Here is a 21,987-nt window from a genome sequence, read left to right as displayed (position 1 = left end):
GCTCCTTTGAAACCCTATGGGGCAGTTCTACTCTGCCCTATAGGGTCATTAGGAGTCGGAATCAACTCAACAGCAGTGGAGGTTTTTTTTTTTAATTCTAAAATATGTCTTCATTCTTCATATTAGGTTTTATACACGGGGTCTTGACAGATCTGTGTTTTTTCCTTCCTTACAGTCCTGAGGCTTTCTACTAATGCAGGCCAGTGGAAAGAAGCAGCTAGCAAGGTGACCCATGCATTGGTTAATATCAGGTAAGGAATGAGAATTTATCTCTTTCAGAGTTCCCTGGCTCATCTTGAGGATTATTGTACCCTTTAGGTGGAGTGTGTTGAACACCACTACTACTATTTTAAGTCCTGATATCCGTAGGAGTGGAAGAAATTGTCATATTTGATCAAGAAAAGCAGGAGTGCATGAGACTTTTATTTTTTCATGTTGAAATAGCTCAAAGTACTGCTGTTCTATGAATTTCCTTACCAAGAGGTGGTCTTTTCAGGCATCTTTGTTGCCAAAGAGTTTTCTGTGAATAGGTCGTCTGAAAGCTTTTCTCTGGCATTTCTTTCTGCTGTTCTCCATGACTTAAAGGATGACTCATCGGGATCTGGAACTTTGACATTTTGCTTTAGGTGGCAATTTCTATTTGTGGTAAACAGAGGCAAAGGGAACCCGTGGGGCTAAGTCATTTTCGTTGCCTTACGGAACAGCAAGGCAATTACAGGTTGCTGTATGTATTGGATGAAATTGTGTCAGGCATGGAAGTGGATCAGGGTCTTGAGGAAACACCACTCCCAGGAGAAAGTGCTTTCTACATCTGACTTTCTTACGTTCTTTGCTTCCTCTATGCCAGTGATTTTCTATTTTCCTCAACAGTTATTAAATTGTTCCTTGCAAACAATTGAAAAATAAGCGTTGAGAAAAAGAGACAAACCCAACAGATGGGGAACTTGGTTTAGCTCCAGATGTAAGCCTTGCCAGACATTCCCAGTAATAGTAATGCACATTTACAACTTCATATAGATTCTGCTGTGTGACAGAGCTAGGATGCAGTGTTTGTTTTGGGGTCTCTTTTTTTTAAGGTAAAATGTCCTGTCCTTGCAGTGATTTACTACAGTGTTAAATCATCTGGGAACAAAAGGAAAAGTGTGAAATATGTGGGAAAGGGAGGGCTGAGATGAGAGAGGACGGGAGTGAGATGTGCTAACAAGACTGCATGAAGGTTGGTCTGCCTTACCTGTCCCCAGAGACATTTTGAAGCAAACACAATTTTATAAATCTCACAAATAAATGCATATCTGCACCTAGCAAATAAACCAGATACTGTGGCAAGATCTTATGATAAATGTGATTTTCTATAAGAATCAGGAATTACACACTGCCTTCTCCCAAATATCCCTTTGTGACCCAAGGGCAGTATGATAAATGTGGGTGTTTGGATGAAGCGCTAGATTCTGGGCCAGGGTATGAAGCACATATGGGTATAATTTATGTTTTGTTCATTTATTCATGTATTTACTTACGCTTTTCAGGCATTTCCTTTTCATCTGGGGCCTGTTTCCTTGATCACATTCCTTTATGCTTGCTTTATCTGCTATTGTGTTGCTTTTCCTTTTGGTGGTTTCTGGCTTGGCTGCTGTCCTTATTCTTCCCAAGGGGCATCAAGCAGCTGATTTAAGCTCTTGGCCTCTCCTTTTTCTGAATAGTCTAGAAAGGACTGGGCTGAGCCTTAAACAGATGCCTGTCGTTGTGACCTCTTCTTTTCTCTTTGCAAAACTCTCTCAAGTCTATACCTTAATTTTCATTCCTCGAATTTTTCTGAAGAACTTGCTCTAGAGAATAGTCACATCATCATCACTGCTTCCAGTGAATTAGACTTGAAGTGTATGCTGAAAGTTCCAAAGACCTAGTTAGTTTTCTCAGGAGATTACTGGGTAGAAGTGTTTGAATGGCACTTATCACACTAAGGCCAGATCAGGGAAAAATATTGGTGATGATAAACCTGCAGAGCTTTCCCTTTTTCCTTGGAAGACAGGCCTGGTGAACTGCTTCTGAAAGGTCACAGCCTTGAAAACCCCGTGGAATAGTTCTACACTGCACACATGGGGCCGCCACGAGTTGGAGTTATCTCAACAGCAACTAACAAAAACAACATTTATTTTCACTTACTAAGTGTCAAACCTTGTGCTACACTTTCATTTGTATTATCTTCTTTAATTATCACAACTCTTTTTTATAAAGTAGGTAGTAGGTAGTAATATATACTTTTTAAAAATATACTTTTTACCAATGAAGAGACAGAGTCTTAAAAACATTGTAAATTGCAGAAGGTCCCACCATTGTTGAGTGTCAAAGCTGAGAGTTGACCACTGGTCTTCTAATTTCAAGTCCAGGGCTCTTTCTTTCATACCACAATGCTTTCTTTTAAAGAGTTGCATCAAAGGCTACCATGGAGGTAAATGGAAAACTCAGCATCGTGTACTGGAAAGAAATTTGAGTTAGAAAAATTAGATTTTGTTGTTTTTGTCTCTACCACTTACTGTGTGACCTTGAGCAAGTTACTTCTCTGTGCCTCCTTCCATTATCTATAAAATGGGGGTGATGGTAACATCAGCCATTTCACAGGGTAGTGATTGTGAGGACTATATAATGTAATGTATGTGAAAGAGTTTTGTAAACCATAAAATACTGGTCAAATGTTAGTTTTTGTTATCTGCAGGTTTCATAATATTTCTGAAGGTTAGCAGTTTCACTAACCTTAGAAGGTCTGAGCCTTCCTTAGGTTGTTTCCTAAGTACCTCTTCATTTTTCCCTTTTATAAAAGTTGAAATGTGACCCTTCACTTAAATGTTTTGCTCTCCTTTGTAGGTGGACCTTGATGCATTTAGGTAAGGATGGCCCAGGGAGTTTCTTTTTCTCCTCAGTGTTAGCATTCTTTTTGACTGAGGGCAAAAAAGTGGTATACCTAGGAAGTCTGCATTCTACTTTGCCAACAGTAATGAGCTCTGCCGTATGATCCGTTGCTTCTCCAAGAACTTGTGTTATGCATCCATGACACTATTAACTGTGGTTGGTATAGAAAACAAGAGCCTGTGTCAGAAAGTCTGACCTGTGAGGTCTGCCAGGGATACTATTTATCACCTAGTTGATTATCAAGGATACAGTATAGAAAGGCCTAGCATTAAAATTGTGATTATATGCAGTATTCTGTTGTTTATAAAGATTATTTGCGCTCATCCCACACTGGAAAGGATTTCTGAGGCACACTGAACAAACTCTTAGCCACCTCTTCTGTAGTATTGTCTTTGATAGCTATGGGAAGGGATTAGGCTGCATGTGAAATTTCCAGATCTCTTTGAGCTGGGAGGGCCTCCCAGGCTGGTTTGCTAGTTGATGGTGGCTACAAGTTAAGTCTTTGGGATCTTCTGGGATGCAGTGCATCTAATGACTGCCCTAACATAACATCTCCCCAGCAGGTGAAAGACAGCAGACAGGCTGCAGACCTTTCTGTTCTTTGGAGCTTAGATTGTGACACTAAAAATTAAAAGATGCTTGGAGGCCTAAACTTGCTCAAGTGCCAGTCTCTTTGCTTTTCACTTGTCTTTCTTATCTTAGTCATGCCAGTTCTTTAATTGTCAAAGTTATTTGTGTTTAAACAATTTGTCTCTCTCTTCCTGTTTGATCCTTCAGCAAGGTTCTTTAAATGCTGCTACTTAGAAACTGCTATTTTTATTGGAACACCTGATATCACCAACATAGAGGACTGTGTGCTTTTTCTTGCTCTCAAGAGGTTTGTTCCATTTGTTTGCCATAAGAAAAATAAAATATTATTGCCTCACCTTTAGGATTCCAGTGTAGGCATAATTGTTGCTTCAGTTGCCTCCACAGATCTGATGGTTCGAAAGGGAGAATACTCTGAGGGATCATATGCAGGGCAGGAAGGAAAATATTTGGAAAGGTTTGCTTGGAGACTGTGCGAAATGTCTCCTGCCATCACTTAGCTGATTACCTCAGGGAGAACCTGCATTCCAGGAAGATGTATGCTGACTACTAACCTAACTTGTCAAAAGAGAAAAATAAAAATGTTAGACTAAAGTCCAGCCTTCATCTAATCAAACAACTTTCCAGGTAAGTAATTTAAGGCCCTTAATGAATCTCTCGGCATACAGACTGCATAAGTATGGTGAAAGGATACAACCCTAACGCATACCTTTCCTGACTTTAAACCAATCGGTATCCCCTTGTTCTGTCCGAACAACTGCCTCTCGATCTATATGCAGGTTCCTCATGAGCACAATTAAGTGTTCTGGAGTTCTTGTTCTTTGCAATGTTATCCGTAGTTTGTTATGATCCACACAGTCAAATGCCTTTGCATAGTCAATAAAACAAAAGTAAACATCTTTCTGGTGTTCTCTGCTTTCAGCCAGGATCCATCTGACATCAGCAATGAAATCCCTGGCTTCACAACCTCTTCTGAATCCGGCCTGAATTTCTGGCAGTTCCCTGTAAACATACTGCTGTAGGCACTTTTGAATGATTTTTGGCAAAATTTTACTTGCTTGTGATATTAATAATATCGTTCAATAATTTCCACATTCGGTTGGATCACCTTTCTTTGGGATAGGCATAAATATGGATCTCTTTCAGTCAGTTGGCCAGGTCACTGTCTTCCGTATTTCTTGGCACAGATGAGTAAGCACTTCCTGCACTGCATCTGTTTGTTGAAACATCTTAATTGGTCTTCTGTCAATTCCTGGAGCCTTGTTTTTCGGCAGTGTCTTCAGTGCAGCTTGGACTTCTTCCTTCAGTACTATCGGTTCCTAATCATATGCTACCTCTTGAAATGGTTGAACATTAACCAGTTTTTTTTTGGCATAATGATTCTGTGTATTCCTTCCATCTTCTTTTGATGCTTCCTGTGTCGTTTAATATTTTCCCCATAGAATCCTTCGCTGTTGCAACTCAAGGCTTGAATTCTTTCTTAGTTCTTTCAGCTTGAGAAATGTGAGCATATTTTTCCCTTTTGGTTTTCTATCTCCAGCTCTTTGCACGTGTTATTATAATTCTTTACTTTGTCTTCTCAAGCCGCCCTTTGAAATCTTCTGTTCAGCTCTTTTACTTCATCATTTCTTTTTTTTGTTTTAGCTACTTTATGTTCAAGAGCAAGTTTCAGAGTCTCTTCGGGCATCCATTTTGGTCTTTTCTTTCTTTCCTGTCTTTTTAATGACGTCTTACTTTCTTCATGTATGATGTCCTTAATGTTATTTCCACAACTCATCTGGTCTTTTGTCATTAGTGTTCAACGTGTCAAATCTATTCTTGAGATGGTCTCCAAATTCAGGTGGGATATACTCAAGGTCATACTTTGGCTCTTGCGGACTTGGAAGCTGGGCTGTATGAAGAAGAATGGGACATCAGGATTGGAGGAAGGCTCATTAACAACCTGCGTTATGCAGATGACACAACCATGCTTGCAGAAAGTGAAGAGAACTTGATGCACTTATTGATGAAGATGAAAGACCACAGCCTTCAGTATGGATTACACCTTAACATAAAGAAAAAAATCCTCACAACTGGACCAACAAGCAACATCATGATAAATGGAGGAAATGACTGATGTTGTCAAGGATTTCATTTTACTTGGATCCACGATCAACACCAATGGAAGCAGCAGTCCAGAAATCAAAAGACACATTGCATTGGGTGAATCTGCTGCAAAAGACCTCTAAAATGTTGAAAAGCAAAGATGTCACCTTGAAGACTAAGGTGCGTGTGATCCAAGCCATGGTATTTTCAATTGCATCATATGCGTGCAAAAAGCTTGACTGTGAATAAGGAAGACAAAGAATTGACCTTTTTGAATTGTGGTGTTGGCGAAGAATATTGAATATGCCATGAACTGCCAAAAGAATGAACAAATCTGTCTTGGAAGTACAACCAGAATTCTCCTTAGAAGCAAGGATGGTGAGACTACGTCTTACATACTTTGGACATGTTGTCAGGAGAGATCCGTTCCTGGAGAAGGACATTGTGTTAGATAAAATACAGGGTCAGCAGAAAAAAGAAAGACCTTCAATGAGATAAACTGACACAGTGGCTGCAACAATGGGCTCAAGCATAACAATGATTATGAGCATGGCACAGGACCAGGCAATGTTTCCTTCTATAGTACATATGGTCGCTATGAGTCAGAACAACAGTGAATCTCTGCAAGTTACCATCTTAACTCATTTTACTTGATGGGCATTTTATTAGCACCAAGTTCAAAATCCTACTCTCTGATTGCTCACAGAGAGAAATAGTGGCTGAATCACTGCAAATAGGTTTTTCTCCTGATTTGTGATTTTCTTAAGGTAGATAAATAGTTTTAACTCAATGATTAATAATTCACATGATAAACATAACTAAAGTTACTAATTGTACATGTGAACAATGTTGAAAAGGCGAATGATTTGTATGTATTTACCACACACACATACACAAAGACTTTAAATATGTTTAGTGAAGTGAGAAGCCTGGGGTTTGGAGTGAGAATTTAGTACACTTCTATTTAAGTCTTTTAGTTATTCATTCAGTAAGTTTGCCTCTTGCCTTCCTGTCTTCTCCGTGGTCTTTCTGTTCTAGCGCTGAGGTGGGTTTTTTTCCCCCCTTCCTGCTTTTTTTTAGTCCTGCTTACATGCTTATGTAGTTGTTTTCCTTTGCCCTAAAATAAATAAATAAAGACAAAACTCCTCTTTAAAAAAAAAGAAAAGTAGAAGGAAAGTTTTTTTTTTTAATTGTGCTTTAGATGAAGGTTTAGAGAGCAAATTAATTTCTCATTAAACAATTAATACACATTATTTTGTGACACCAGTTGACAACCCAGCAACGTGTTAATACTCTCCCCTTCTCGACCTTGAGTTTCCCGTTTCCAATCATCAAGCTTTCCTGCCCCCTCCTGCCTTCTCGTCTCTGCCCCTGGGGTGGTGTGCCCATGGTTGAGGTATGTGTATTATTGTTTGTTTTATGGACCTGTCTAAACTTTGGCTGAAGGGTAAACCTTGAGAGTGACCAGTACTGAGTTAAAAGGGGGCCATACTCTCAGGGTTTCTCCAGTCTGTGTCAGACCACTAAGTCTGGTCTTTTTTTGTTAGAATATTTTTGTACATTTGTCTCCTGCTCTGTCCAGGACCCTCTATTGTGATCCCTGTCAGAGCAGTTGGTGATGGTAGCTGGGCACTATCTAGTTGAGCTGGACTCAGTCTGGCAGAGGCAGTGGTAATTGTGCCCCATTAGTCCTTTGGACTAATCTTTTCCTTGTGTCTTTGGTTTTCTTCATTCTCCCTTGCTCCACATGGGGTGGGATCAGTGGAGGATCTTAGATGGCCTCTCACAAGCTTTTACCAAAGTAGGATATAGAACATTTTCTTTATAAATTATGTTATACCAGTTGAGCTAGATTACCTCCAAGACCATGCTTCCCAGCCCTCAGCCCAGTACTTCGATCCCTCAGGGAGTTTGGATGTGTGTAGGAAACTTCTATGACTTTGCCTTGGTCAAGCTGTGCTGACTTCCCCAGTATTGTGTACTGTCTTAGCCTTCACTGAAGTTACTACTTACGTGTTGTCTAGTGTTTTTCCCTTGCCACCTCTCCCCTCCCTCGTAACCATCAAATATTGTTTCTGTATGTAAACCTTTTCATGAGTTTTTACAATAATGGTCTCACGCAGTTATTTGTCCTTTTGTGATTGACTTATTTCACTCACTATAATGCCCCCCAGATTCATCCACGTTTTGAGATGTTTCGCAGATTTCATCATTGTTCTTTATCTTTGCGTAGTATTCCATTGTGTGTATGTACTATAGTTTGTTTATCCACTCATCTGTTGATGGGCACATAGGTTGTTTACATCTTTTTGCTATAGTGAATAATGCTGCAATGAAAATAGGTGTGCATATGCCTATTCGTATGACAGCGCTTATTTCTCTAGGATATATTCCTAGGAGTAGGATTGCTAGATCGTATGGTATTTCTAGCTTTTTAAGAAAATGCCATATCATTTTCCAAAATGGTTGTACCATTTTGCATTCTCACCAGCAGTGCAGAAGAGTTCCAGTCTCCTGAAGTCTCTCCAATATTTTTTTTTTGATTCATGCCAGTAATATTGGGGTGAGATGATATCTCATAGTAGTTTTGATTTGCATTTCTCTAATGGCTTGTGATTGTGAGCATTTCCTCATGTGTCTGTTAGCCACCTGAATGTCTTCTTTGGTGAAGTGTGTGTTAATTTCCTTTGCCCATTTTTTAATTGAATTGTTTGTCATTTTGTTGTAGAGGTGTTGAATTATCCTATAGATTTTAGAGATTAGACTTTTGTTGGATATATCATAGCCAAAATTTTTTTCCCAGTCTGTAGGCTCTTTTTACTCTTTTGGTGAAGTCTTTTGATGAGCGTGTTTAATTTTTAGAAAATCCTCGTTGTCTAGCTTACTTTTGGAGTTTGTGTATTGTTAGTTATAGTTTGTATCCTATTTATGTCGTGTATTAGGGCCTCTAGTGTTGACTGTTTTTCTTTCTATGACCTTTATAGGTTTTGGTTTTATGTTTAGGTCTTTGTTCCATTTTGAATTAGTTTTTGTGTTTGGTATGAGGCATGGGCCCTGTTTCATTTTTTTTTTTTACAGATGGCCATTCAGTTTTGCCAGCACCGTTTGTTAAAAATACTGTGTTTTCCCCATTTAATGGACTTTGGGCCTTTGTCAAAGATCAGGTGATCATAGGTGAATGGATTTATTCTTGGGTTCTTGCTTCTGTTCCATTGGTCAATGTGTCTGTTGTTGTACCAGTACCAGGCTATTTTGATTACCGTAGCTGTATAGTAGGTTCTGAGGTCAGGTAGTGTGAGGCCTCCTACTTTATTCTTCTTCAATAGTGCTTTACTTATCGGGGCCTCTTTCCTAGAAGGAAAGCTTTAAGTGTTCAACTCTGCTGCGGAGACTAAGAAACAAGAATAGATCTCAGCATCCTCTAGATAAGGAGATTCTTTGAACGTAACACCCTCTGGAATAGGCTGTGTATGGAATTCTGAAAGTCAAAGAAAATAGACCCTCAGGCAGTAATGAGAGCAAGTACATATTGACCCTCAGCTAGGGTTGGAAAGGAAATGTGAAGTCTCAGCTAGCCCAGATCTCCCTAACTCCTCTTGCCCATGTACCTGTTTGGGCTATAGTATTTGCCTCATAGCCACAGTTCTCTTATCAAAATGGCTGCTGATGAGTTGAGAGAAGGAGTAGTTTGACCCCCAGGCATTTTAGTTGAAAGATGGAGCTTAGTCTAATGAAAAGTAAACATAGACTACAGCAATTAATGATAGGAACAGAGGCACTGGGCTGATGACTCTTGAGTAGCAGGGGATATGAATATAACCTTCCATTCCAGTTGTCTGCTCTAAGGTGGCAGGTAGGCTTAGATTATCCCAAGTTAGAATTTATCAGTAATGGCGTTTCTCCTGTGAATCAGACCCTGCTGGCCTCTCATTACAGAGAATGAAAAGCATTATGCAGATTAAAACAAAGCACCAAAATGAGGATGCCGTATTATCGCTTTCCCAATGACTGGGAGCATTACATATTATTCTAATAGTTGCTATTCCCTAACCTCTTAGGACTATAGCTAGAAATGAAAAAACAAACACCGAATTGCACGCGGTTAATAATCTGTCTTGCCCTAACTTGGTTAATGCTGTGAGGTGAGGTTTTGCGTTAGGTCGCAGCTGGGCTCAGCGAATCTGCACTGTATTAAAGAAGTCTTGGTTTAGGAGATTCAGATACTTATAATGAAATATTAAGATTTTCAATTGAAGGCTACTGTGATTTTAGGTGAGTGTGACTTTAGCATATAAAACCCCTCCTGAACTCAACCTAAAGTTCCCTTGAGGTCTTCTTCCACTTTGCTTTTTTGAGATAGCCTATCTCTGATTTCATAACTTGAGTATCTCTGATTTCATAACTTGAGTCAGGTTGCCCGAGTTTGAGTCCCAGCTCTACCATATACTTTGGGCAAGTTATTTAACTACGCTTTGCCTGCATTTCTGATCTATAAAGTGGGGATAATAATGGAACCTGTGTCATTGTTGTGATGATTAAATTACAACATGTGTAAAGCACTTTAGTGTGTGGCACATAGTTAATGCTATATAGATGTTCATTGTTATTATTTTTTGTTTGGTGCAAGTCTAGGGTCCTTAGCAGCCTGTGTTCTGATGTTCTGTGTGAGACATCGTTCTAGACAAATAAGCCCCTTATATATCCACCTTTGATCAGTTCCTTGGCCCCACTCATGTGGACCTAGTAGGGACCAGAGGTACAAAATGATATTCCAGGGACAGCACTGGAACTTACGTGGCTGGTCTGTGCTTTGACATCATTGATGGAAAACAATTTGAGTAGAGAGAGTTTGTGTTTTCTATCACTTCCAATCCTTTGAGGATATATTTCAACATTAAACCTTGACTTTATTACTTTTAGGTGAGAGTCAGCTTTCTGGCCTTCACTGTGGTAAAAGAGGGTATACTTCCTGAGCTTCTGTTAAGGTTGGATAAATTTGGAAAGAGTGGCGGTGGTTGCACAATGTGATGAATGATTAACGTCACTGAATTGTGCATGTAAAAAAATGTTGAAATGACAAATGTTGTATGTATTTTTACCACAATGAAAGAGAGAGAGAAAAAATGTGGCCCAAATGAGTATGTGTTTAGCTGAAAGGTTACTCACTGATGTGTTTTTATCTCTGTTTGGAGGGACTATATGTGGTTTTAAATTTTCTGCCTTATGTTTTAATTTATTAAAAACATTTAGGTATGGGTTTTTCATAGATGCCCTTTATCAGGCTGAAGAAGTTCCCTTCTACTCATAGTTTGTTGAGTGTTTTTATCATAAAAGGGTGTTGAATTTTATCAAATGCTTTTTCTATACCTCGAGATGATATGTGGTTGTTGTTTCTTAGTCTATTGATATGGTACATTACATTAATTGATTTTTGGTTGTTAAACCAACCTTGCATTCCAGGAATAAATCCCACTTATCATGGTGTATAATTCTTTTTATATGTTGCTGGATTCAGCTTGCTAGTATTTTATTGAGGATTCTTGCATATACTGTATATTCATAAGAGGTATTGGTCTCTAGTTTTCTTTCTTGCGGTGTCTGTCTGGTTTTGGTATCAGGGTAATTCTGGCTTCATAGAGTGAGTTATTCCCTCCTCTTCTGTTTTTTGGACGAGTTTATGAAGAGTTGGTATTAATTCATCTTTAAATGCTTGGTAGAATGTACCAGTGTGGCCATGTGAGCTTGGGGGCTTTTCTTTGTAGGTAATTTTTTTTTTCAATTGTGGAGAAATATGTATATGTCTGATATATATATATTTCTGAGTTCTGCATGTAAAAAAATGTTGAAATGGCAAATGTTATATAATTTTTACCACAATAAAAAGAAAATGTGGCCCAAATGAATACGTGTTTAGCTGAAAGGATACTCACTGATGTGTTTTTATCTCTGTTTGGAGGGACCGTATGTGGTTTAAAATTTTCTGCCTTATATTTTAATTTATTAAAAACATATATATAAACCAAACCCGTTGTTGTCAGTTCGATTCCGACGCACAGTGACCATATAGGACAGAGTAGAACTGCCCCATAGGGTTTCCAAGGAACAGCTGGTGAATTTGAACTACCGACCTTTTTTTTTTTTTAAATAATTATTTTTATTGTGCTTTAAGTGAAAGTTTACAAAACAAGTCAGTCTCTCACATAAAAACTTATATACACCTTGCCACATATTCCCAATTACTCTCCCCCACAAGAGACAGTCTGCTCCCTCCTTCCACTCTCTCTTTTTGTGACTATTTTGCCAGCTTCTAAGCCCCTCTACCCTCCCATCTCCCCTCCAGGCAGGAGATGCCAACATAGTCTCAAGTGTCCACCTGAACCAAGTAACTCACGCCTCACCAGCATCCCTCTCCAACCCATTGTCCGGTCCAATCCATGTCTGACAGGTTGCAAACTGCTGACCTTTTGGTTAGCAGCTAAGCTGTTAACCACTGCACCATTTAAACCATTTTTATGTGTACAATTTAGTGACCTTAGTTACATTCACCATGTTGTGCAACCATCACCATTATCCGTTTCCAATTTTTTTAAATCACCCTTAACAGAAGCCCAGTACCCGTTAGGCGATAACTCTATACTCTCCTATTTTCCTCTCCTATTCATGCCTGGTAAAAAAAAATTAACCACTGATAAACTTTGGTCTCTGTGCATTTGCCTATTCTAGGTATACCCTAGGGGATCATACAATATTTGTCCTTTTCTGACTTTTTTCATTCAGCATGATGTTTTCAAGGTTCATCAATGTTGTAGTATGTACCAGAATTTCATTTCTCTTTATGACTAAACAGAATTCCATTGTATGGCTGTAACACATTTTGTTTATCCATTCATCTGTTGATGAGTACTTTGGTTGTTCCCGCTTTTTGGATTGTCAATAATCTTGCTCTGAACATTGGTGTATAAGTATCTGCTGGAGTCCCTGCTTTCAAGTCTTTTAGGTATATACTTAGGAGTGGAATTGATGAGTCATATGGTAATTTTATGTTTAACTGTTTGAGAAACTACCAAACTGTTTTCCATAGGGGCTGTCCAATTTTACGTTTCCACCAGCAATGTAGGATGGTTTCAGTTTCTCCACATCCTTATTAACACTTGTTATTTTCTGTTTTTCTGACAATAACCACCCTAGGGGTTGTGAAGTGGTACCTCATTGTGGTTTTGATTTGCATTTCCCTAATGACTAATGGGAAACCCTGGTGGCATAGTGGTTAAGAGCTACTGCTGCTAACTGAAAGGTCGCCAGTTCGAATCCACCAGGCTCTCCTTGGAAACCCTGTGGGGCAGCTCTGCTCTATCCTATAGGGTCTCTATGAGTCAAAATCAACTCCACAGCAACAGGTTTTGGTTTACACGTAATGACTAATGAACATCTTTTCATGTACTAATTGGCCATTTGTATGTCTTTTTTGGTGAAATATCTATTCAAGTCCTATGCCCATTTTTTAAAAATTATTTTGTTTCAGTTGTTGTTGAGAATATACACAGCAGTGTTGTTGTTGTTAGGTGCCGAGTCGGTTCCGACTTATAGCGACCCTATGCACAACAGAACGAAACACTGCCTGCTCCTGCACCATCCTTATAATCGTTGTTACGCTTGAGCTCATTGTTGCAGCCACTGTGTCAATCCACCTCATTGAGGGACTTCCTCTTTTCCACTGACCCTGTACTCTGCCAAGCATGATGTCCTTCTCCGGAGACTGATCCCTCCTGACAACATGTCCAAAGTATGTAAGACGCAGTCTCTCCATCCTTGCTTTTAAGGAGCATTCTGGCCACACTTCTTCCAAGACAGATTTGTTCGTTCTTTTGGCAGTCCATGGTATATTCAATATTCTTCGCCAACACCACAATTCAAAGGCGTCAATTCTTCTTTGGTCTTCCTTATTCATTGTCCAGCTTTCACATGCATATGATGCGATTGAAAATACTGTGGCTTGGGTCAGGCACACCTTAATCTTCAGGGTGACATCTTTGTTCTTCAACACTTTGAAGAGGTCCTTTGCAGCAGATTTGCCCAATGCAATGCATCTTATGATTTCTTGATTGTTCTTTCCATGGCTGTTGATTGTGGATCCAAGTAAAATGAAATCCTTGAAACTTCAATCTTTTCTCCGTTCATCATGATGTTGCTCATTGGTCCAGTTGTGAGGATTTTTGTTTTCTTTATGTTGAGGTGTAATCCATACTGAAGGCTGTGGCCTTTGATCTTCATCAGTAAGTGCTTCCAGTCCTCTTCACTTTCACCAAGGAAGGTTGTGTCATCTGCATAACACAGGTTGTTAATGAGTCTTCCTCCAATCCTGATGCCCCGTTCTTCTTCATATAGTCCAGCTTCTCAGATTATTTGCTCAGCATACAGATTGAATAAGTGTGGTGAAAGAATACAGCCCTGACGCACACCTTTCCTGACTTTAAACCAATCAGTATCCCCTTGTTCTGTCCGAACAACTGCGTCTTGATGTATGTAAAGGTTCCTCATGAGCACAATAAAGTGTTCTGGAATTCCCATTCTTCGCAGTGTTATCCATAGTTTGTTATGATCCACACAGTCAAATGCCTTTGCATAGTCAATAAAACACAGGTAAACATCCTTCTGGTATTCTCTGCTTTCAGCCAGGATCCATCTGACATTAGCAATGATATCCCTGGTTCCACGTCCTCTTCTGAATCTGGCCTGAATTTCTGGCAGTTCCCTGTTGATATACTGCTGCAGCCGTTTTTGAATGATCTTCAGCAAAATTTTGCTTGCATATGATATTAATGATATTGTTCTGTAATTTCCACATTTGTTTGGATCACCTTTCTTGGAAATAGGCATAAATATGGATCTCTTCCAGTCAGTTGGCCAGGAAGCTGTCTTCCATTTTTCTTGGCATAGACGAGTGAGCACCTCCAGCACTGCATCTATTTGTTGAAACATCTCAATTGATATTCCATCAATTCCTGGAGCATTGTTTTTCGCCAGTGCCTTCAGAGCAGCTCAGACTTCTTCCTTCAGTACCATCGGTTCCTGATCATATGCCACCTCTTGAAATGGTTAAATATCGACTAATTCTTTTTGGTATAATGACTGTGTATTCCTTCCATCTTCTTTTGATGCTTCCTGCGTCGTTTAATATTTTCCCCATGGAATCCTTCACTATTGCAACTCGAGGCTTGAATTTTTTCTTCAGTTCTTTCAGCTTGAGAAACACCAAGCATGTTCTTCCCTTTTGGTTTTCCATCTCCAGCTCTTTGCACATGTCATTATAATACTTTACTTTGTCTTCTCGAGAGGCCTTTTGAAATTTACTTCATCAATTCTTTCTTTTGCTTTAGCTGTTCAACGCTCAAGAGCAAATTTCAGAGTCTCCTCTGACATCCGTCTTGGTCTTTTCTTTCTTTCCTGTCTTTTCAGTGACCTCTTGCTTTCTTCATGGTTGATGTCCTTGATGTCATTCCACGACTTGTCTGGTCTTCGGTCACTAGTGTTCAATGCGTCAAATCTATTCCTGAGATGATCTCTAAATTCAGGTGGGATATACTCAAGGTCATATTTTGGCTCTTGTGGACTTGCTCTGATTTTTTTCAGTTTCAGCTTGAACTTGCATATGAGCACTTGATGGTCTGTTCCCACAGTCGGCCCCTGGCCTTGTTCCGACTGATGATATTGAGCTTTTCCATCGTCTCTATCCACAGACGTAGTCAGTTTGATTTCTGTGTGTTCCATCTGGCGAGGTCCATGTGTATAGTCGCCATTTATGTTGGTGAAAGAAGGTATTTGCAATGAAGAAGTCGTTGGTCTTGGAAAATTTTATCATTCTATCTCTGGCATTGTTTCTATCACCAAGGCCATATTTTCTAACTACTGATCCTTCTTCTTTGTTTCCAACTTTCGCATTCCAATCGCCAGTTATTATCAATACATCTTGATTGCATGTTCGATCAATTTCAGACTGCAGCAGCTGATAAAAATCTTCTATTTCTTCATCTTTGGCCCTAGTGGTTGGTACGTATATATGAATAATAGTCGTATTAACTGGTCTTCCTTGTAGGCGTATGGATATTATCCTATCACTGACAGCGTTGTACTTCAGGATAGATCTTGAAACGTTCCCTTTGATGATGAATGCAACACCATTCCTCTTCGAGTTGTTATTCCCAGCATAGTAGACTATATGATTGTCCAATTCAAAATGGCCAATACCAGTCCATTTCAGCTCACTAATGCCTAGGATATTGATGTTTATGTGTTCCATTTCATTTTTGACGATTTCCAATTTTCCTAGATTCATACTTTTTACATTCCAGGTTCTGATTATTAATGGATGTTTGCAGCTGTTTCTTCTCATTTTGAGTCGTGCCACATCAGCAAATGAAGGTCCTGAAAGCTTTACTCCATCCACATCGTTAAGGTCGACTCTACTTTGAGGAGGCAGCTCTTCCCCAGTCATCTTTTGAGTGCCTTCCAACCTGGGGGGCTCATCTTCCAGCACTGTATCAGACAGTGTTCCGCTGCTATTTGTAAGGTTTTCACTGGCTAATGATTTTCAGAAGTAGACTGCCGGGTCCTTCTTCCTAGTCTGTCTTAGTCTGGAAGCTCAGCTGAAACCTGACCTCCATGGGTGACCCTGCTGTCATCTAAATACCGGTGGCATAGCTTCCAGCATCACAGCAACACACACAAGCCCCCAAGGTACGACAAACTGACAGACACATGTCTGTCAGTTGTCTGTCTGTCAATCATGTCAATCATACACGGCAGAGCATACACCAATTCAATTTTTAAATGTATAATTCAGTGACATTGAGTTGGCAAACATTCTTACCGTCCTTTTCTAAGTTGTTCCTCACCCGTTAACAAACTCACTGACCCCTAAGTTTCCTATCTAATCTTTCCAGTTGCTGTTGTCAATTTGATCCTGTATAGATCTTAAAAGAGCGCAATTCTCAAGGCAGATTTTTTTTACTGGTTGAGCTAAATATTGTTTGATTTTAAGAAAACTTCAGGGAATATTTTTGGTTTAAGATTTAAAGCTTATCTGAGGGCAGTAGTTTCAGAGGTTTACTCAGTTGCCATGGCTCCAGAAAGTTTGGATTCCATGAGAATTGAAAATTCTGTTCTGCATTTTCCTTGTTTTGATCAGGATTATCCTGTAGAATCTTTGGTCAAAATGTTCAGTAGTGGTAGCTGGCCTATGCTCATTTTTCAGTTGGGTTGTTTGTCTTTTTGTTGTTGAGTTACAGGAGTTTTTTATACAGTGTGCATATTAAACCCCTTTCAGAGTGTGGGTCCCAAATTTTTTATCCCATTCTATAGGTTGTCTCTTCACCCTATTGATAAAATTCTGTGATATACAAACAGCTTTAATTTTGATAAATCCAGTTTATCTATTTTGTCTTTTTTTACTGGTGCTTTTCATATCATATCTACCAATCCATTGTTGAAAACTAGGTCCCAAAGCATTACTCTTACGTTTTGTGGATAGACCTTCGATAACTAATTTAATCACTTTACTTGTTATAGGTCTATTCCAATTATCTATTTCTTCTTGAGTTGATTTTAGTAGTTTGTGTCTTTCTAGGAATTTCCCATTTCATCTAAGTTGTCTAATAGTATACAGTTGTTCATAGTTTTCCTTTATAATCATTTTTATTTTTTTAAGATTGGTAGCAATATCCCCTCTTTCATTTTTCATCCTAGTAATTTGAGTTTTCTCTCTCTTTTTTCGTGGTCAATTTAGTTAAAAGTTTGTCAACTTTGTTGATCTTTTTAAAGAACAAGCTTTAGTTGTATAGATTTTTCTGTTCTCTTTTATTAATTTCCACTCAAGTCTATTATTTCCTTCCTTCCTCTTGCCTAGGTTTATTTAGTTTGCTCTTATTTTTTCAGTATTTAAGGTGGGTGGTTAGGATGTTGATTTGAGATCTATCTTCTTTTTTAGTATAGTCATCTACAGCTATAAATTCCCCTCTAAGCACTACTTTAGCTGCACCCCTTAAGTTTTGGTATGTTGGATCTTCATTCTCACTCATCTCAAAGTATTTTCTAATTTCCCTTTTGATTTCTTCTTTGACCCATTGGTTATTTAGTAGTGTTGTGAGTTTCCCAGATTTCTTTGTTATTGATTTCTGATTTCATTCCATTGTACTGGGAGAACATACTTTGCATTATTTCTATCCTTTAAGTTTTTTTTTTTTTTGAATTGTGTTTTATGGTATAACATATGATCTATCTTGGAGAATTTTCCATGTGCTCTTGAGAAAAATTTATGCTCTGTTTTTGTTGGGTGGAATGTCCTATAAATTTCTGTTAGATCTAGTTGGTTGGTAGTTTTGTTCATATTCCCTTTCCTTGTTGATCTTCTGCCTAATTTTTCTGTCCATTATTGAAGTCTCCAATTGTTACTGTTGAGTTATCTATTTCTCCCTTCATTTCTATTGGGTTTTGCTTTGTGTATTTTTTGGCCATTTTGTTAGGTGCATATGTGTCTATGATTGTTATATCTTCCAGATCAATTGATTAAAAGATTAGCAAATTAAAGGACACATTAAAGATGATTCATCTCAGGTCCCCATAAAAAATTAACGGTAAGTTTAAAACTTAATTTAGTATAGTACTATGAAAGTAACACTTTTTTTTTTTTTGACTTTTTAAAATAATTTTTATTGTGCTTTAAGTGAAAGTTTACAAATCAAATCAGTCTCTCACACAAAAACTCATATACACCTTGCTACACACTCCCCACACACACTCCCAATTACTCTGCCCTTAATGAGACAGCCTGCTCTCTCCCTCCACTCTCTGTTTCGTGTCCATTTCACCAGCTTCTAACCCCCACTACCCTCTCATCTCCCATCCAGGCAGGAGATGCCAGCATAGTCTCAAGTGCCCACCTGATCCAAGAAGCTCACTCCTCAGCAGCATCCCTCTCCAACCCATTATCCAGTCCAATCCATGTCTGAAGAGTTGGCTTCGGGAATGGTTCCTGTCCTGGGCCAGCAGAAGGTCTGGGGGCCATGACCACCGAGGTCCTTCTAGTCTCAGTCAGACCATTAAGTCTGGTCTTATGAGAATTTACAGTCTGCATCCCACTGCTCTCCTGCTCCCTCAGAGGTTCTCTGTTGTGGTCCCCGTCAGGGCAGTCATCAGTTGTAGCCAGGCAACATCTAGTTCTTCTGGTCTCAGGATGATGTAGTCTCTGGTTCATGTGGCCCTTTCTGTCTCTTGGGCTCGTAATTACCTTGTGTCCTCAGTGTTCTTCATCCTTGTTTGATCCAGGTGGGTTGAGACCAATTGACGCATTTTAGATGGCTGCTTGCTAGCATTTAAGACCCCAGACGCCACTCTTCAAAGTGGGATGCAGAATGTTTTCTTAGTAGATTTTATTATGCCAATTGACTTAGATGTCCCCTGAAACCATGGTCCCCAGACCCCTGCCCCTGCTACACTGGCCTTCGAAGCATTCAGTTTATTCAGGAAACTGCTTTGCTTTTGGTTTAGTCCAGTTGTGCTGACCTCCCCTGTATTGTGTGTTGTCTTTCCCTTCACCTAAAGTAGTTCTTATCTACTATCTAATTAGTGAATGCCCCTCTCCCACCCTCGCTCCCTCCCCTCTCGTAACCACAAAAGAATGTTTTCTTCTCAGTTTAAACTATTTCTCAAGCTCTTATAATAGTGGTCTTACACAATATTTGTCCTTTTGCAACTGACCAATTTCACTCAGCATGATGCCTTCCAGGTTCCTCCACGTTATGAAATGTTTCACAGATTCCTCACTGTTCTTTATCAATGCGTAGTATTCCATTGGGTGAATATACCATAATTTATTTATCCATTCATCTGTTGATGGGCACCTTGGTTGCTTCCATGTTTTTGCTATTGTAAACAGAGCTGCAGTAAACATGGGTGTGCATATATCTGTTTGTGTAAAGGCTCTTATGTCTCTAGGGTATATTCCAAGGAGTGGGATTGCTGGATCGTATGGTAGTTCTAGTTCTAGCTTTTTTTTTTTTTTAACTTTTATTGAGCTTCAAGTGAAAGTAACACTTTTATCATTATAAAATGTCCCTCTTTATTTCCAGTAGCTTTTTTCTTTTGTATTGAAGTCTGTTTTGTCTGATGTTAGTATAGATACTTAAGCTTTGTTTTTTGTTGTTGTTACTGTTTGCATAATATATCTTTTTCCATTTCTTTGCTTTTGATCTCTTTGCATCCTTGAATGTGAAGTGAATCTTTTATAGACAGCGTATAATTGGATCTTGTTTTTTATCCAGTATGATAGTCTCTGGCTTTTGATTGGATGGTTTAATCCATTCACATTTAATATTATTATTGATATAGTTGGGTTTATGCCTGCCATTTAGCTTTTTGCTTTCTCTATGTCTCAGGGCTTTTTTTTCCCTCGCTTCCTACTTTGCAGCTTTGTTTTGCATTAAGCGCGTATTGTCTAATGTAGCGTTTTAAAATCTGTGATAGTTTTTTCACAATTTTTTTGTTGTTGTTACTTCCATAATGGTTGCTCTAGGCCTTACCATATACATTTTAATTTATCAGAATAAGCTTCAGATTTATACAAACTTAATCCTAGTGAAATATAGAAATGTTACTCCTAAAAACCCAAAACCAAACTCACTGCTGTAAAGTTTATTGCATCTCATAGAAACCCTATAGGACAAAGCAGAACTGCCCCAAAGGGTTTCCAAGGCTGTAAATCCTCACTGAAGCAGACTGTCACATTTTTCTCCTGCGGAGCAGCTGGTGGGTTCGAACTGCCAACCTTTTGGTTGGCAACCAATCGCTTTTACCACTGCACCACCAGGGCTCCTCATGTTACTCCTCTGTAGCTCTAAATAACATAACACATGGAATACCCATTTAAGTAAACTTTATTTACAAAAAACAAACAAACTAAAAACGAGGAATTTCATATCCCCATGTTACAAACATCTGACCTAGGACAACTTGGACTTGCCCTTTAATATTATGTAAATTTGCCTTCTCTTTGAAATGATTGAACCAATAGGTACTTGCAACAAATTCATCACAATCGCCTTCACTTGCTGCACATACAGCTTTTAAGTCATTGAAAAGGCTTCAAGCCTTTTCTTGCAGTAAACCAAACCAAACCAAACCCACTGCTGCCAAGTCGATTCCATCACATAGTGACCCTATAGGACAGAGTAGAACTACCCTATAGGATTTCCAAGGCTGTAAATCTTTACAGAAGCAGACTCTCACATCTTTGTCCCCCAGAATGGCTGGTAGATTTGAACCGCCCACTTTTTGTTTGTCAGCTGAGTGCTTTAACCACTGTGCCACCAAGGCTCCCTTCTAGCACTAAAGTAGGCTAAATAAGAATCATATGTATCCGTTCTGACTTACCTACAAATTTTTAAAGACACACTTAGGAATGGATCTCTTTTTATAACTCAGAGGTTGTATTTCCTGAGAAAGTGAGGACTCATTTAAAAGAGGACTCTAAAGTTGCCCACTTTATGATATCTAGTGCTGAAAATAGATGATAGTGAGGATGAAGTCTGTATTTAAACTTCAGATACATACTTCCTTCGTGGGAGATTTTCTTCGTATCCCATTGAAACCCATTGCCATCAAGTCGATTCTGACTCATAGCAACCTTACAGGACAGAGTAGAACCACCCTATGGAGTTTCCAAGGAGCACCTGGTGGATTTGAACTGCTGACCTTTTGGTAGCAGCCGTAGCATTTAACCACTACGCCACCAGGGTATCCATATATATAGGTGTTAAACACAGCATTCCAGACCCTGTTTCTGTTGCTTAGTGAGCTGATAGTCTACAGCTATTTCTTTTCCTGTACTCAAATGTGAACAATCAGAACTTATTGGCTTTTGATGCCTGCAGCTTGAACTTTATAGCAAAGAAAGCGTTCAGGTACAAAAGTGACCGGGCTAATTGGTCAGCATTTGTTTGAGAGGGTTTATAATTTTGAGAGAAGGACACAAGACTTTGATGTGGGGTTGGTGAAGGAGTTAGTTGTTCTCTGTGTTCTTTTATGTTTGAAATCAGCAGTTTGTATGTTTTTGTCCTGTGCCCTGTCTTTTACATCCGATTTTCTCCCAGTACCGTAGGGGCTGCTGATTGTGGCCTGTTTTTATTGGGCCAGATGAAGAACTATTTCTGGATATGGCTCCTAGGAGAAAAGGAGTCAGCTTTGAGTTAACCCTCTGTTCTGAATCAAGTTTACTGGACTGTGAAATAGAAGGATCTCCTTAGTGGTTTCCAGGTGCATGCTCAGAGAGTGTCAGTTGAGGCCTTATGGTGTGAGGCCTCACCCTTTGCAAAGGCTTGGGTTTCATAGGAATATGAAGGGCCAACTTGAAGAATT

General features: G+C 39.1%; 1 protein-coding gene across 2 annotated transcripts in view; it reads left to right on the top strand.

Moving 5' to 3' along the window:
- Positions 1–21,987, top strand: part of ARMH3 (armadillo like helical domain containing 3) — a 219,401-nt gene that overhangs the window by 116,487 nt on the left and 80,927 nt on the right. For both annotated transcript variants that reach the window (XM_049855289.1, XM_049855291.1), the window contains exon 23: positions 176–251. In XM_049855289.1, coding sequence (XP_049711246.1) covers positions 176–251 — 76 coding nt within the window. The remainder of the gene's footprint in view (positions 1–175; positions 252–21,987) is intronic.

The sequence above is a fragment of the Elephas maximus genome, chromosome 16 (assembly GCF_024166365.1).
Source record: "Elephas maximus indicus isolate mEleMax1 chromosome 16, mEleMax1 primary haplotype, whole genome shotgun sequence".
In the NCBI taxonomy this organism is placed as follows: domain Eukaryota; kingdom Metazoa; phylum Chordata; class Mammalia; order Proboscidea; family Elephantidae; genus Elephas; species Elephas maximus.
Note: the sequence above shows the minus strand (reverse complement) of the source record. Positions and strands in the feature narration are given on the sequence as shown.